Source organism: Opisthorchis viverrini (assembly GCF_000715545.1).
Source record: "Opisthorchis viverrini unplaced genomic scaffold opera_v5_244, whole genome shotgun sequence".
In the NCBI taxonomy this organism is placed as follows: domain Eukaryota; kingdom Metazoa; phylum Platyhelminthes; class Trematoda; order Opisthorchiida; family Opisthorchiidae; genus Opisthorchis; species Opisthorchis viverrini.
Window position 1 is genome coordinate 378,076 of NW_008751900.1, and position 14,712 is coordinate 392,787.

Genomic DNA, 14,712 nt, shown 5'->3' on the forward strand with positions numbered 1-14,712 from the left:
TATAGTTACAAAGGTCAGTGTGGATGCCTATTAAAAACGAAACGGGACGCAACGTCTCTCCCTTGAATACCCGAATTTTGACTATATGCCTCCCGGGACCTAGAACCCGGTGACTTTGGCTGAAGATTGCCTAGAAAAATGCTATGTACATATCAGGCATTCGCTGGGCAATCAGGTTGCTCACCACCCTCGCCTACGATAAATCCCGCCTAACAAAACGTATGTGAGTGATAGGTCCAAGAGACCGACCGATAATTCGCTTGTCTGATACTTCCCACAAGATGTTCGGAACAACCAAGCCTTGAAAGCGTGGTAATCTGAACTAGTAAGTGAAGGAGGAGGATACAGGTGTAAAGTTTGGTGAGACTGAGATGATAAACAGTGAATAGAAACTTACAGTTCAGCCTGCTCGTGGAAAACCGAATGCATGTCATTATGCGGGAAGATAAACACCTGTCGGGCACATTTATTCATAATGACTTGAATGGCACTGGGTCCGGCGGCCTGAATTCGATCACTCAGACTGCGTAACCCGAGGGGGTCCCCGCTATGAAACCCTGCTAAGGTTGTGAATGATATAGCAGATAGAGTCCATAATCTAAGTTAGGGGTCTATAAGTCTCGCACTATAAAATAAATAAAACTATAGCCTTTTGCTGTTTTGTCTCAACTATCTACCAAAAACACCAGGACAGCTCACTACCTAATGCTAGAATCAGGATCGTGGACTTTTGGATCACAACCCACACAAAAATTTCTGTTCCTGACATGGAACTACCCATTATGTCGACGAAAACCTTTGGTCGCTCCATTACCGGCTTTCCTCTTTTTGGTACTCATTCGTTAGACATAGTACCTGAATTTTAAACATCCCTATTCCGTACTTAAACGCCAAATTGGATGCACGTGAAACAAAACACTGATTTACAAGGTTTTTGGGAGAGACTCAAGTGAACCCACCCTTTGTAAAATTTCCGACGTGTGCATTGCCTATGTGCAGTTAAGAACCGGCCTCTGAGCAAGCAACAGTATGACTTAGGCCGCTTCGACTCCAAAACTCCAGCACCAGGATGTCCACAAGAGCATAAAAATTTTGTCCAGGTGCAACACTATTTGCCCTTTTGAGGAATAATGTTTGGTTGTAAGTTACTGGCGGAGAGCGAGCTTGAAAGGAGAAGGTTATCTGTGCAGTCAGTAGCAGGAGTAAACCATTGCGATTTCAAAAAAATCACTACGAATTAAAGTACATCTGGATCGGTACCTTTTCCGTCACCTGTATGTTCATACCGCATCGATCTCATGAAAGATTAATCAAAACGTCAGACGTCGGCAATCAAAGTCCAGCTAACACAAAACGGAAGTTATACTAATTGTGCCTAGGTCTATGTCGACCCACCGACCATTTTGGTAGGTGTCAGGTTACAATTTAAAATTACCATCGGGTTATACTTGACATAAGTGTATTTGGATTCCACTTTATGCAACCTGCTATGGTAGTTGCTCGCAAAGTAGCCGAAATACCTACGTTTCTAAGTGCATTTCCGCCACTCGAACAAACAGGTTGATGGAATTCAGTGTCTAAAATTTGAAGCAGTAGTTCAGTCACACTCTGCCTTGAACTCTCAGGAATAAGGCGTGAAGACGCTTACGAGCGCTTCTCATTGGCAGTCGTTTAAGCGGGTCAGTGAGCTATGTAAATCTTTAAATTAAAGCTCATCACTCCGCTGATCAGCCACTTATAGCCAAACGGTTGAATGCTCGAACCACTAGCCGCGTGGACGCGGGTGCTAAGCTCCTGGCGCGTTCCACACACCACCACCAATCTATAAGTAGCTCAGAGGAGGAATAACTGAAAGAGGTGAGTGAAATTTTCCATCTAAGAAATCGATACCCGAGGGGCCAGCCAATACGTAGCCACGTGATGTGGTCCGTGACTGAAGGATGAGCGGCGCCATATAGTTCTAAAGGGGAGCTAACCAAACTGCTGTTCAGCCGCTGGTCGTGGAACAGTGAAGTGTTGAATTACTGGCCGGTAGGTCGCGGTTTCGAAATTGAATTTCTGGGATGATTCCTAATAAGGATGAAACAGCTGTACAGTGCCCCTTCGGTGTTTTCGGCATATATTGGTTTCAACGACAGGATAAAATCTCAATCGAGAATAACAATAGGTAAGCGCAACTGAGCTGCCCAAATTTTGCGTAAATTTTGGTTGCTCACAACTATGGTAAAATCAGTACAACTTACCACTGCTAGAGAAGGCCTGGTCATGGAGAGAAGAAGGGAGAAAGAAAAAACAGTCAATTGATTGCGGTCACAAAGCGTGCAGGAAAGCACGTGAATGCAATAAGACACTCGAGCCAGAAGGGGACAAGTTTCCTCGATGGCAGTATTACAAATAAGACTGACAGAAACATGGGGTCCACACAGAGCAAACGTGGAATAGTCACTTCGATAGATTCGTTCAGTTGTAACAGAAGCGTAAGCTAATTAGATGCCTGACTGTTAAGTTGGGAATAAGCTCGTCTACATGAGGCTTCCATTCAAAGGTAACTCGATTGCTGATAATTACCATAAGCATAGAAACTATGAGGATACGACATACATGGCTGCTAATCTGTATGAACTTCCACTCCAGCCACATTAAGGCTTCCCCTTTGAAAGACTAATTGCCACACTGTACCATCAGCGTTTTTGTGTACTCATTTGAACGCTAAAGTCGAACATCATACGTTAGTCGTACGAGAAGGCATTTGTCGGACAGACAATCTCATGTCTCTGAGTGGTAGTTGGAAGAAAACCAGGCTCAATTAAAAGTACATCACATTTGAACGAAACCAATCACGTCATCGATAAAGAACAAGCCTTCGCTATCGTACACCGGTTACATCTGAACTCAACTAGCCCTACCCATCGATGCGTCCGCTCTTGTGACTGCTTACAGATGCCCTATAGTTTATGCTCGGAATTCAAGTCATCCCACAAAGTTTCGGCAGTCGAAAAACCCATTGGTGATAAGCTGGCTAATCCAAGAAATACAATCCAATATCAATGAGAAACGAGGGCGTAATTGTCGAGACCGGTGAACGGCTCAATCAAATGCGCTAAATCGTCAGTTAGTAGCAATGAAATTCAACTCCTGAATAGTCCAAGGATTGGACTCCAAACCAAAAGTCGAAGTTGGACGTCTCGTTGTAGTGTATAGTTGTTACCGTTGACGGAATGTCTTTCAGTTACGTCCGTGACCCATCCAACATGCACGGGGTACCAGATGATACATCCATTTTGACAGTTCCTTTTGGAAATGTCATCGAAAGCCATGTCAGTGAAAAGTTGGAAATCCGGCCGTTGTCGTGGTTGAGCAGTTGCAGCTGCTTAATCGTAGATAGACTTGACCTACTTTGGTTGATCTTACAGTTCCCGAGTAGCATCCTGGCGAAATGACTCAGCTCGTAGTAGTGGATATACTTCCTGCTCAAGGCCAAGGAATACTGATCATCAGGTGCGCTTTTTCATACTGACCAAGTTTGTAAGTTTCCCTTCGGTGAACAACAGAGCAGTCCTGTTGAGATGATGTAGAAGAAAGTCATATATGACCCATTGTTTCTCCTCTCGATTGTCAAAACCCTTTCCTGAAACCAGTGTTTTCTTGCGTCTGGCCCACAGTAGGGACACCCGTATTCTCTCATGAACTTTTGATCCCTAACTTGAGCCAATTTTCACAAACTTGTCGCGCGCACATTTGACAAATTGAGTTACCATGTTTTTTGCCCACGGATCTATCGTTAAGTTAAATCAATTATCCCGCTTTCTCCGAGTGCATTGTTTCTACACCGTTCTTATAACTAATCCGCGCATTTAGACGGATATTCCCAAAATTTGGGGTTTCTGTATCCTCCATATATATACATTTCATACATGTAATACCGCATTTGGTTCACTCTATGTTTCACCCAGTTGGACTTGTAAAAATACGTCAAGTTGTATTCCCGTATTCCCGGTGCGGCGTACACTGGTAAACTGATTCAAAGATATGAGGTGAAATTTCAAGTCTCTTCATGATACCTTCAGTCTGGATGCCTTTAACATTCTTTCGCCACAATCCCACCACACCATTCAGTATAACGACATACTGATCGGTGGGTTCTTAGGACTCTCGGTCTCACTGAAATCATTGGGATCGTTCGAAAACTTCATCAAGGTGCCAAAACGCGACTTCGTAAGCTTGGCGAGAAGCATGCGTAGGTCGGTCAAATTTCCTGCCGGTTTGAAAGCTGTAGAGTTAACGATCGCTCACGCCGGCACCTTAATCACGTGCCGAAACAGCATACTGACGTTATCGATTCCAGATTGAAGCCCTGCAGCTAAAGTCACCAGTACTCAGTAATCTTGTTCTAGTCTAGAACTTAGAGTAGTGTAGGCGGCGTGGTGTTAAGTAGATTCACTCATTTTGGCGAAATCATGGATCCTTTGGCCTAATTTCGTAATCCCAGAAACCAATCAAGGGAAAGGTTACAGTTGGCTCCATGGAAATCCCAAGTCAATGAGAAATGGCACTGAGTTTTCATTAGTATATAAGCTAATTTGTTAACAGCTGTTTGAAACCATGGATGGGGCATTCGATTATGCTTGACTGAAATCGGTGCAACTTCTGGTTGGCTTTGTAGTGGCGTGGCAGTCGATCGTTTGAAGAAATCCTACTGTAGTCGCAGTGTCACAGTACTATCCACCCATTAGAAAGTACTGAAAGTCGACGAACCAACGGTAGATACACTATGGTAATCCGCAATGCCGGATAGCACGCAAGACTGACCCAAGCTTTACACACTAGACAGTTGAAATTTGAATGAGATAATGAAGTAGAGGGCGTGCTGTCGAACGAAATTTTTTGCAAGTACTGGTTTTCTAAGTACTCCACATCTTTCATTTGTTCTATGGTCTTAAGGACTTTGAGTGATCAGCTCACCGCCCACATCTAAATTGAATCAAGTCTATGAGACATGAGCGAAGTAGCCAAAGTTTATGGTTTGAAGACTGAGCTACCGGACGATCTGAAACGAGGACTAATAACCACCGGTGAAAAAGGCATCCGGACAGATTAAAATTCTGCCGTCTGTGAAGATGCGGAGTACACCAATTTGAAACCTTTCGACATGATGTGCTCGTCCCATAATCTGCTTGTATTCATTAACCATGCGTGTATCATCCCTAAAATGGATTGGCAACTTATGGACCAGTTTTATGGTACTACACAAAACCCACTGGCCAAACGCTGCTCCAATCCGTCGACTAAAAAAGCAGATGGAGTGGAAAATATGGGTGGTCACAAACGATGGAATTCAGGCTATTTCACCAGCCACAAACCAAGCGAACCGGGTACAGTCATTCTGGTGTTCGATAAACACCAAACTGTGTAAAATTGGTCGATCGTAAAATCAGGTCAACTAGGCACATCGTTAAGCCCTCGAATCGGGACACTATTTGGTAGCCGACGTTGGGTAGCACATTGATTGGAAGCACATTTTAAAGCTGAAAAAGTGATGGGCGTGTAATCTGATTGGTGATTCCGTTTAAAAAAAAACCTGAATTGATGGTAGCTGGAAGCTAAACCTTGAGCTCCAGAAATTGGCCGAAACATACCGGCCACCAGTGTGTACAGATTAGTGGAGCACGATAAACCGAATGCAATAATGGAAACGTAATTGGGAAAATCGTGAAAATAACCATAGTTCCATTTTGTCATTAGCATCAGCTGAAGGAAATCCTTTGCGGAAGAAATACCGCCCCAGAAGTGCAACAAACAGTATCGCACATGGCTAGACATTTCACGCACAAAACGCACCAGTATAGGCATGCACCGGTGCGTGAAAACTAGATTATCGCAAGCGAATAGCTAACTACAAGCCAACAACCCATCACTTGGCCGATCCACCCACAGACGGTCGTAGTGTGTGCATATCACATTAAAAACGCTCTGGAACTACCATTGATCGATCAGAATGATAATTACCAAAATAATCAAGGAACGCAATGGGATTTTCCTCCATCGGTATGTCGAAACCCTGAATCTGGTTACCAAGTATAGCTGGTGGTTGGAGCTGAGACGAGGAATAAACTTACGCTCGAAGTGTCCGACTCATTGTCAGCAGGACGTTGGGGATCTACAGGGAAAATGATAAAAAAAGTTTAGTAAAAGTCTAATGGGACGTTAAAGCCAATGATGGACAATAGTAAATGCTAGAGGTACTCGTGGCGCATAACCCAGCAGTATTGAAGCACGCGAAGCGTAACAGATAGCTGCTTGTTACTTTGTGCTCTAGAGCTACTGTGGAAAACTTCAATGAGGTAATCGCCTCCTGGACATGCGCCGCCACTGTTCCTATCAAGGAGCCTTGATTCATAAACTTGGTTCATTTAGGTAAAATAATGGTCGAATCACCATAACCATACAGGCAAGCTGACTGCGTTACTGACAACTAAAGAAGTGTTGTTCAAGCAGCATGTGCTGTTGCAAAGCCTGAGACCAGACGCAAACACCAGTTTGCGAAGGTACGCACGTGTCCTGGTGATATTCGTCAGTGTGTACCACTTGAAGTTCGTAGGTTTATAGGACAGAAAGGGTGTGGTCTAACTGAAACAAAGACGGGCCTGAAAAAATCAGACGAAAGTATGAACATAGGCGCGCCCTCGCCGAGTACCTAAATGGGTCATGCCTAAGAAAAAATGAACAAGAACCTATAGATTTATCGGATCAATCGGGTTTCCTTGTGAAGATAAGAATATGCAAACATATGATTAGAATGACCGAGAGTTCAGTTCCACCTTTCTTATGGACGCATGTGCTGTCGCGACGGCGTTTGCTTGTCGACATTGGGGTTACTTAGGGTCAATACAAAAATAAATTGACCAAATACTGAGGAGGGCTAAAGATACAACAGTATACTAGCTACGTGGGATTACGTATGTGCGTCACCGATTACAAGCGACGTTCAACTTTAGAGAGATTTTTTAACGACCACTACACTAGGTGCAAATTTTGCAAGTGTTTCAAATCAAACAATTTGGTTCATATACCGTCAGTCTTCATAAACGTTTTCAGGTTTCTAGCAGTTGAATTCTCCAACTTTCGAGCACTCTGAATTCAGATACACTATTGAAATTTGGTATTTCTGGCCACGACTTACAGCGCTTAGAAGAAACCGAAGGCTGAATTCGTAGCTACAGCACTACTCGACTCCTATGATTGTGCAAGTTTTGTTATCCTGAAGTTTCGGCTGTTTAATTGCGCCGGCAGATTCTAGGCATAGTCCATGCCACACTAACCTGAGAAGCGGATTACGCATAAGGGAGCATAATGTTAAGGCTATTCCATTCACGAGATATTTTCACCCTAGGTGTGCGACTTGGTTAAACTGTGCATTCATGTCTGTCTGACTCGCTTGCCCAATGTGATGGCTTCAGTGTTTTGATGTCCTTAACACTAGATGAGAAGGTTCGTGGCGAAATCAGACAAGCAAAACGAGGATTTTGAGTTCTTTTGACAGGGAAGTCAGTTATCAACCTCACAGGGTAGCTGTGACCTGGCTGGTTTGTCTAGTGCACCGGCCATGAACGTTGTATGTATATCCGCAGGTAAAATCAGATGGATAGACCTCGTTGGATTTCGTTGGCAAGGGAATGGATCCTTTTGGTGTACGGTTAGAACGTACGTAGTTTCTTGATGAAAAAATGAACTGAGCAGCATCGCACATAGGTGTAAATGTTCAAATAGACCTTATAAGGGAAGACCTGAGTATATACCACATAGCTGCGTCCGAGTATTTGTTGATTAGGCAGTGCGTGATGGGATACAGAATTTTAATCAGACACCTTGTTTCCGTATTTTGTTCAGCGCTACTGTGGAAAGACTAATTGCAAATCTATGAGAGCTTGTTGCGAAACTCTATCACATTCGCGATATTCCTTTCTAACACCTGGATACACGATTTTACGATCCATCTCCGATCACATGTATCTCGGTGTGAGCTTGCAGTCACAGTGAATTTGTCAAAAATTCTCTAGAGCAACGCAGAGTAGGGACATATTTCCTAAGGAATCTGATTAACACGGATGTCTTCGTGAGCATGCATCTTAGACGGACAGACAGTAACTTAGAAAGAGCTCATTGGATGCAGATGAAAAATTTACTCCCGTTGGCGAGCTTGAAAAAGGCCACTTTAAGAGCGTAGCGCAATTCAATCGCATGTCAACAGTTCCTCCCCCAATAACAAAAGGAGTGGTTGTCTTTAGCATGCCACTAAACATCCAGACCCAGTCTCAGTACCTACACGGGTGCATCAAACCCATAACCCTCGGGTGCTCATTGGTTCAATAGAGAGTGATCGACCTGACTCACCAGAGCACCTACTAGCTTGGATTGAGACCGACCCCGGCATCGAGCTTACTGCGGTTGATGATTCGCCGAAAGTGTCTATTGAAGGATATTCGGTTATTCAAAGCGTTTTCACAGTAGAATGATCACAACCTACTGAGATATAAGATGGGAAGGTTGTAATCAGCAACACTCAAAAGAAATAACAAAAACGAATCAGTGAGATTTGGAAAGTAGGCGCGAACTAGTCACTCACTCTCACAACCGACAGCTAAACCAGCAAAACGCTCCAAGCAGACTGGGCAATGCATTATCTCTTGCATCACACCAGAATTCAGTTGTACAGGTCGAACGTCTCCGCACCCCTTACTAGGGGCGCTGCGATTACGAAAACCAGCCTTTTACTGATTGGCTAACTTTACAAGTGTACCCAGCTCCAACACCACATTCATCCCCCCTATACTTTAGCCCACACGAATTCGCACCATATGCAGCTCTTAGTGGACTTGAAAGAATCCACATTCAGCTTCGGCAAAAACCACCAGATACTACTGCGTGCAGGCGCTATGAATAATGTTTTCGGTATGTTGGAATACTTATCGACTCCCTTCTCGATAGATATGAGCTTCGGATAAATTCCAGCACGAGTGCTTTTAGAAGGAATAACTAGTCTTATATACTCCATCTTATTTGAACTATCCTTCTGCTGTACGCCAATTAACGTACGTCAATTAACTGGATGCACAGCTCGTACCTATGGGAGCCCCAAAATAAACAGAAATCGCACTATCCATCGTAAAAGTGATATACTGTGGACAGAATTGACAATCGACACAACTGTGCAGTCGTGGTCACCTGTTCCACAAGCAAACATATATAGAACACCTGTTGAAGAAAACCCTTTGAGGCTTAGTTAAGGGATGAACAGTGTGTCTAACAAATGTTTTAACCCGGTCAAGTAGTCTAAGGTACGCACACACAAAGCACTACGGATGGGACTGGTGAAACAAGTCCGAAATAATTTAGCGAGGCAAAATGAGGTCCACCAGTTAAAATTGCATAATACGATAGGCACAGAACTCCACTTTAGTTGAGAACTGTCAAACGCTAACAAACACTCACGTTCGGAGGCCGTCCGTTCAACTCGACAAGCGTTAGCAGGGCGTGAGGAGGTGCGAGACCGATCAGCGTAGTAAGATCCCACGTGTTGATCATTGTTTGGAGGACTTGAAGGCTCAACAGGAGACTGAGTTATGTGTAAAAATGGGCGGGTAAATGCGCCAGATGGTGTTTGTGGTAAACTTATTGGGCCGTCATGTGGCTTATCACAGGGGCTTGCACAGGAAGATGCAGTTCGATGTGGACTTGCATTACCGATCGAACTAGCTCGCTCCAAAATGTGTACAGAGTCGTCAACTCGCGGATTAACAAGTCTAGGGATGGCAGACGGTCGAAGTCGTGGGATACCTGATGAAGGTCTGACACCGTTTACCGGAGAATTTGAATCCGAGTGAGGGACATTATTCGAGACAGGTTCAGAGCTGACAGTTTGACCTGGGTGAACAGTGGATGAGGGAGCTGTGGTGTCAGTAGATAAGTGGGACGATCCACCGGAATTGTGAGGAACAGAAGAAAGCGAGTCATCAATGGTCGATGGTTGCAACCGTTGTTCTGCTTTCTGCTGTTGCGATGTTGACGCTGATATATCCTGGAAGACCATTGGTTGATGGACTGGATCTACATTTTGGCGCGGTTGTTGGCCTGGCGACGGTGAGCAAGGTAGGGTGATCGGTTTCGAGGACGACTGCTGACAGTTGGGGTGGAAACCATTCGAAACTGAGTGCTGCTGTGCTTGCTCAAGTGTTTGGGGCCGTTGGATGAAAGAAGCGGAGGCATCCATGAAGGGTGAGATATAGCTGAAATTCAAACCGATTTGTTTACCAAACTCTTCTGAACAGAAACAAACATTTTGGTGACTATGACAAGCAGTTTCATAGAATAAAGTCACAGCTCTAGAAAGTAAGACGTTACAAAAAAGGGGAATTAGCCTCCTCATATTATATTTGGAGTCAGTCTACATCCACAAAGGATTCCGCTGCAGCTAAGTTAGAAGAATGTAGGCACTGGTGTTTGCGTAACTGCAGAGAGCTATGGGATAGTATTCACTATCCAAAATAAAGCGATGGCAGTGAAGATATTCACAAATTACGAAATGCTCGAACTGCAGCTTAAAAACCGTGCTAAAAAACAGAAACAAAAATCTGATCGATAGAGTTGTCGTATACCTCTGAGGAACACTGACATAAACTTCGACAAGAAGCACATTGAACTACACATCGCGTAGCTTCGACCGGTCACACACTCCTGAAACGACAATAGCGAGTGACTTTTCTGCCCCTAATTAACATAAAAATGGTATCGCATTCTGTTTTCCGTGTTCTTGTTGGGGTGAGAGGACCGGGACGACAGTGAGTTTCAAACACTGTCCAAAGGAACAACACTTGTGACGGAGCACTTGCAAATTCGTTTTTGACACTAATCAATCCGAGGGGGTTCTAACCGAGAGACGCACGAAGAGGGGTTAATTTTGAAGTAAAAACAACATAATTCACTCAAACTAATTGAAACAGAAACCAAACTCACTAAGTGGTTGTTACGTTGCTAAACGACTAGCCAACGAATCATTATGAACACAAAGAGTCTCTGAAGGAGAATTCAAAGCAAGCATCCTCCTCCCGATTCTTTAACTCCGGAAAGCCATTCCAATTCGACGGTTTTGTTCCCGGATGAGTATTTTACCCCAATAAAAGGTTGCGAGCTTATGGATACAGTGAAAATCGCATATTTTAATATCATCTATGAATGATCAGTGCTTGAAATGCAGAACGCGACGAGATATCTAAACTGTTCAAAGCATGCCTGGACTAGCTGAATCTATTCAGATCCATCGTTACTACCCGAATTCGACTTAACCGGAAATTGCAAAGAACGATAATCAGCATGAATTCTCTCTTCCCAATCATAATCTTCTGAGTCCTGCATTCAAACAGCGGAATGTTTACGCATGTTTTGCTGTTGGTTACGAACTACACCCTGTGTTCTACTAGGGGCGAAATCATTACCGACAGTGATATATGCCTAATGACCACGAAATCAAGAGATCTCATTAGAACAGAAAAAGATGAGGCTGGATGCAAAATGGAAACCTTAAGAAAACAATCAATGACAATGTGCCCACATACCTGAACTTAACCTTAATCTTGAACTCTTGAACTTAATCAAGAGAAGAGGGCGAAAGACAGGGAAGTTGGGTTGATAGCCCAGGTAAAAAGCGATAAGCATGTCTACCACTGAGTTCGGTTCCCGGTCGTACCCATCATCGTTTTCACCAATGTGCAAAGGAACAGATGAAGAGAACCAGGGACGCTGGAAGACCCACAGCACTCTTTCCGAAGGCAGCGAAAGTGAGCTCGACAGTGGCGAGTGCTGAAAGCTGTTACCGACAGCGTCCAAAATGCAAGTCAGCTTAGAATCAATCAGCTGCACAGAGTACAACTCCTATGAGACCCGAAGGAGGCACTGTGACTAAGAAAGTGATGAGATATCCAAGTCTAGATACAAACTGTGAAAGTTAGATGAGAGTTTCCGCTCACGTCTTAATCTCTGAGATATCTCAACTGAGAATAAACGTTGGTCTAGCCATGCACTCAGTGTTAATAAATAGCGTAATTTGCAAAAAAAATCGTCCCCTAGTGGACCAAGAAGCTGTTTCACAAGTCACATTTGTGAGTGGGCAATCACACGATGCCCGAAGTACGCACAGAAAAGGTCGCTCTGCATGCGCTGCATGCATCTAGGGAAGCATCTGAACGGTCAACTATACTTTGGCTTGTAGGCTGATTAATCTGGACAATGTACACCTACAACACCCTTACTGAGCTTTAGTCAAAATAGTCATGTCTTGGATAATGAAAGCTGACTATATTGATTTATCTCATGAATATCCAGAAGAAAAACTCGGGAAAATTATTGCGAGTTAGAAGGTATTATCGTCAAGAAAGGGTACGACTAGAACGGACAATTTGACACGACGGTGTCCACATATTAAACCAGCGTGAACAGCCGTACTCAAAAGGCGTGATATAGATACTGTATACACAGAAACAAGCAATGCGTACAACGTCTGTGATCAATACGCTCTTCATAGGCGTATTGGACAGGGGGCAGCGCAACCAATCTGTCGACAGAAAACTGAGGTAGGGAACGTACGAACGAACGGACGATAAACAGACACACAGGGAGACACGAATACAACTTGAAGAACCGTTCAACCAAGCGTTCGGTAGATGGAATGGAGTTAAACTACAATGAGCAAAACATTTAAGCACGTCTACTTCCGAACGGCAGGTGTCGTCCGGTAAACGGATGTGACGCCACAATTAAAGAGGAGGCCATACTGGTTAATAAAATCGCACTTGTACGCTCGTGTGTTTTGTGTAGAGCAAGAAACATTCAATTTGCAGTCACGCAGCTGTTCACAATGTTAACATTCTTTGGGTTCACTTTGCAGGGATGAGTGGCAGGGCTTTATGATTCATGAACTGAAAAATTAGTGGTTCATGCAGAATTATTATGAATATAAGCTAGTGAAGGCTGGTTGAAAGAAGCGAATTCGTATGTTATGAACCTATGATTTATTGCTCCTCTATGCATACTTTTTATGTATACTGATGATCTTCACACCCAAGATAGTGTAGAACGCTGAGTTCTTGAAAAAAACGGAGGACAGCATACAGCTGTTACAAAATAGGTATGAGAGTATGTTGTACACTACAATCACTTTCCGCTTGAAGTACTCAAGAAAATGACCCATGGAGGAAAATATATTCTAACTGAATTACTCCAGTTTTCTTGCTTACACATACGAGGAAGTCATAAAATGAATAGAACCCGAATACCTTATTCTTAAAACACCACAGGCTTCTGTGTGTGCTTCTTCGACTTGATCGGGAGACTCTTGTGATATTAGTGATCTGGAAGTATTCCGGAAGGACTAGTAGTCTACGTAGCATATTAATGAAGCTCTGATTACTGCCTTACGTAGTTGAGCTATTTTAACTAGAGCAAAGCAGAAAGCAGTATTCGTATTACTATACAGTTGGTGTACCGTGTAAGGGAATTAGGTCAAAGTTGCGTATACGCAGTGGTATCAAACACCTAGTGTCACCATCCGAGCGCACCACCAAAAGCTATTTACAACACATTAATACGAAAAATACGCTATGCCGAACTACAGTGCGTATGGTGCTGTTCTTGTTGGCGTAATTCTCACAGAAAAACGCCAGAAAATTGGCTGGCACTCCCAGGGGCACTTCCTTTGGTACGGTAGTATTTGGCGCCCAGGTTTTGTAACAAAACGGAAAGATACCACAGCTGATCTTTTCACACTCAACATGGCAAAAACATAAGGAGAACTGTTCAAATATAGAGAAATCGCAGTGAAACCACAGCAACTTTACTACCTTGTGCAAACGTAGAAAGTGCCGTTCACCGACACAACCCAATAGAATAACATTAGCCAATTATTCTTTTGCTATAAGGTAATAAAAGGATGAGATGCTTATTGTGCAGTCGACGCAAACATAGCTGTTGAAGTGTTCTCGTTGTACCGCAGAATCAACTAAAAATACCTTTGGCATGCTGCGGTAATAAAACAATCTTCAAAAACTATCAATACGCTACAGGATAAAAAGCCGCTGGGTACGTTCCGGTTGATGACATTTTCATTGGTGTTTGAAAGGCCACATCGTGTAAGTCATTCCACAACAGTCTGCAACGACAGATGCATTTTCGGTACGGCAGACCGATACGAAGTACGCAGCGTCAGTCTCGTCACTTGCCTGGGAACACGGGCTATTCCAGAGGCAGTAACATTGTCATCTATGGATAATTCTACGCGCCAACTTTTTGCCTCTTGGAGCAGTATACAGGGGTGATTCTCATGTCAACTGTGAATAAGAAACAGGCTTCAGGCTGTCAGAGGAGGGAGCAAAGACTGACGAGACGCCCCATGAGGGTACGGTGGAGCGATCAGCCACAAGTACTACCAATAGCCCAACACAGCACAGAGCTCTAGCAGTCAATTTGACAAGGAAATTGTGGTCTTCCGGCTTTGCTTTATTTGAAAGCCGCTGCATATTGCACGGTATCTCCCATGACTATCGCAACACTCAGCTTATTATTCCGAACAGCCAACTTTAGGTATTCGGACTGTCCGAATCCGCAGCCGAATGAAATGGAGGAACCTGCCTGTTCTATTCATGCATGCCTCAACAAACTGAGTCA

At 43.7% G+C, this 14,712-nt stretch overlaps 2 protein-coding genes across 2 annotated transcripts in view; one reads left to right on the forward strand and one right to left on the reverse strand.

Annotated features, from left to right (window-relative positions):
- Positions 1 to 143: 143 nt before the first annotated feature.
- The window catches only part of T265_08897 (hypothetical protein), a gene marked incomplete at both ends in the record, with an annotated part of 19,134 nt that continues 4,565 nt past the window's right edge, over positions 144 to 14,712 (forward strand). Inside the window, one exon of the mRNA XM_009174825.1 lies at positions 144 to 223. Coding sequence (XP_009173089.1) covers positions 144 to 223 — 80 coding nt within the window. The remainder of the gene's footprint in view (positions 224 to 14,712) is intronic.
- The window catches only part of T265_08896 (hypothetical protein), a gene marked incomplete at both ends in the record, with an annotated part of 13,116 nt that continues 4,472 nt past the window's right edge, over positions 6,069 to 14,712 (reverse strand). Inside the window, 2 exons of the mRNA XM_009174824.1 lie at positions 6,069 to 6,157; positions 9,490 to 10,317. Coding sequence (XP_009173088.1) covers positions 6,069 to 6,157; positions 9,490 to 10,317 — 917 coding nt within the window. The remainder of the gene's footprint in view (positions 6,158 to 9,489; positions 10,318 to 14,712) is intronic.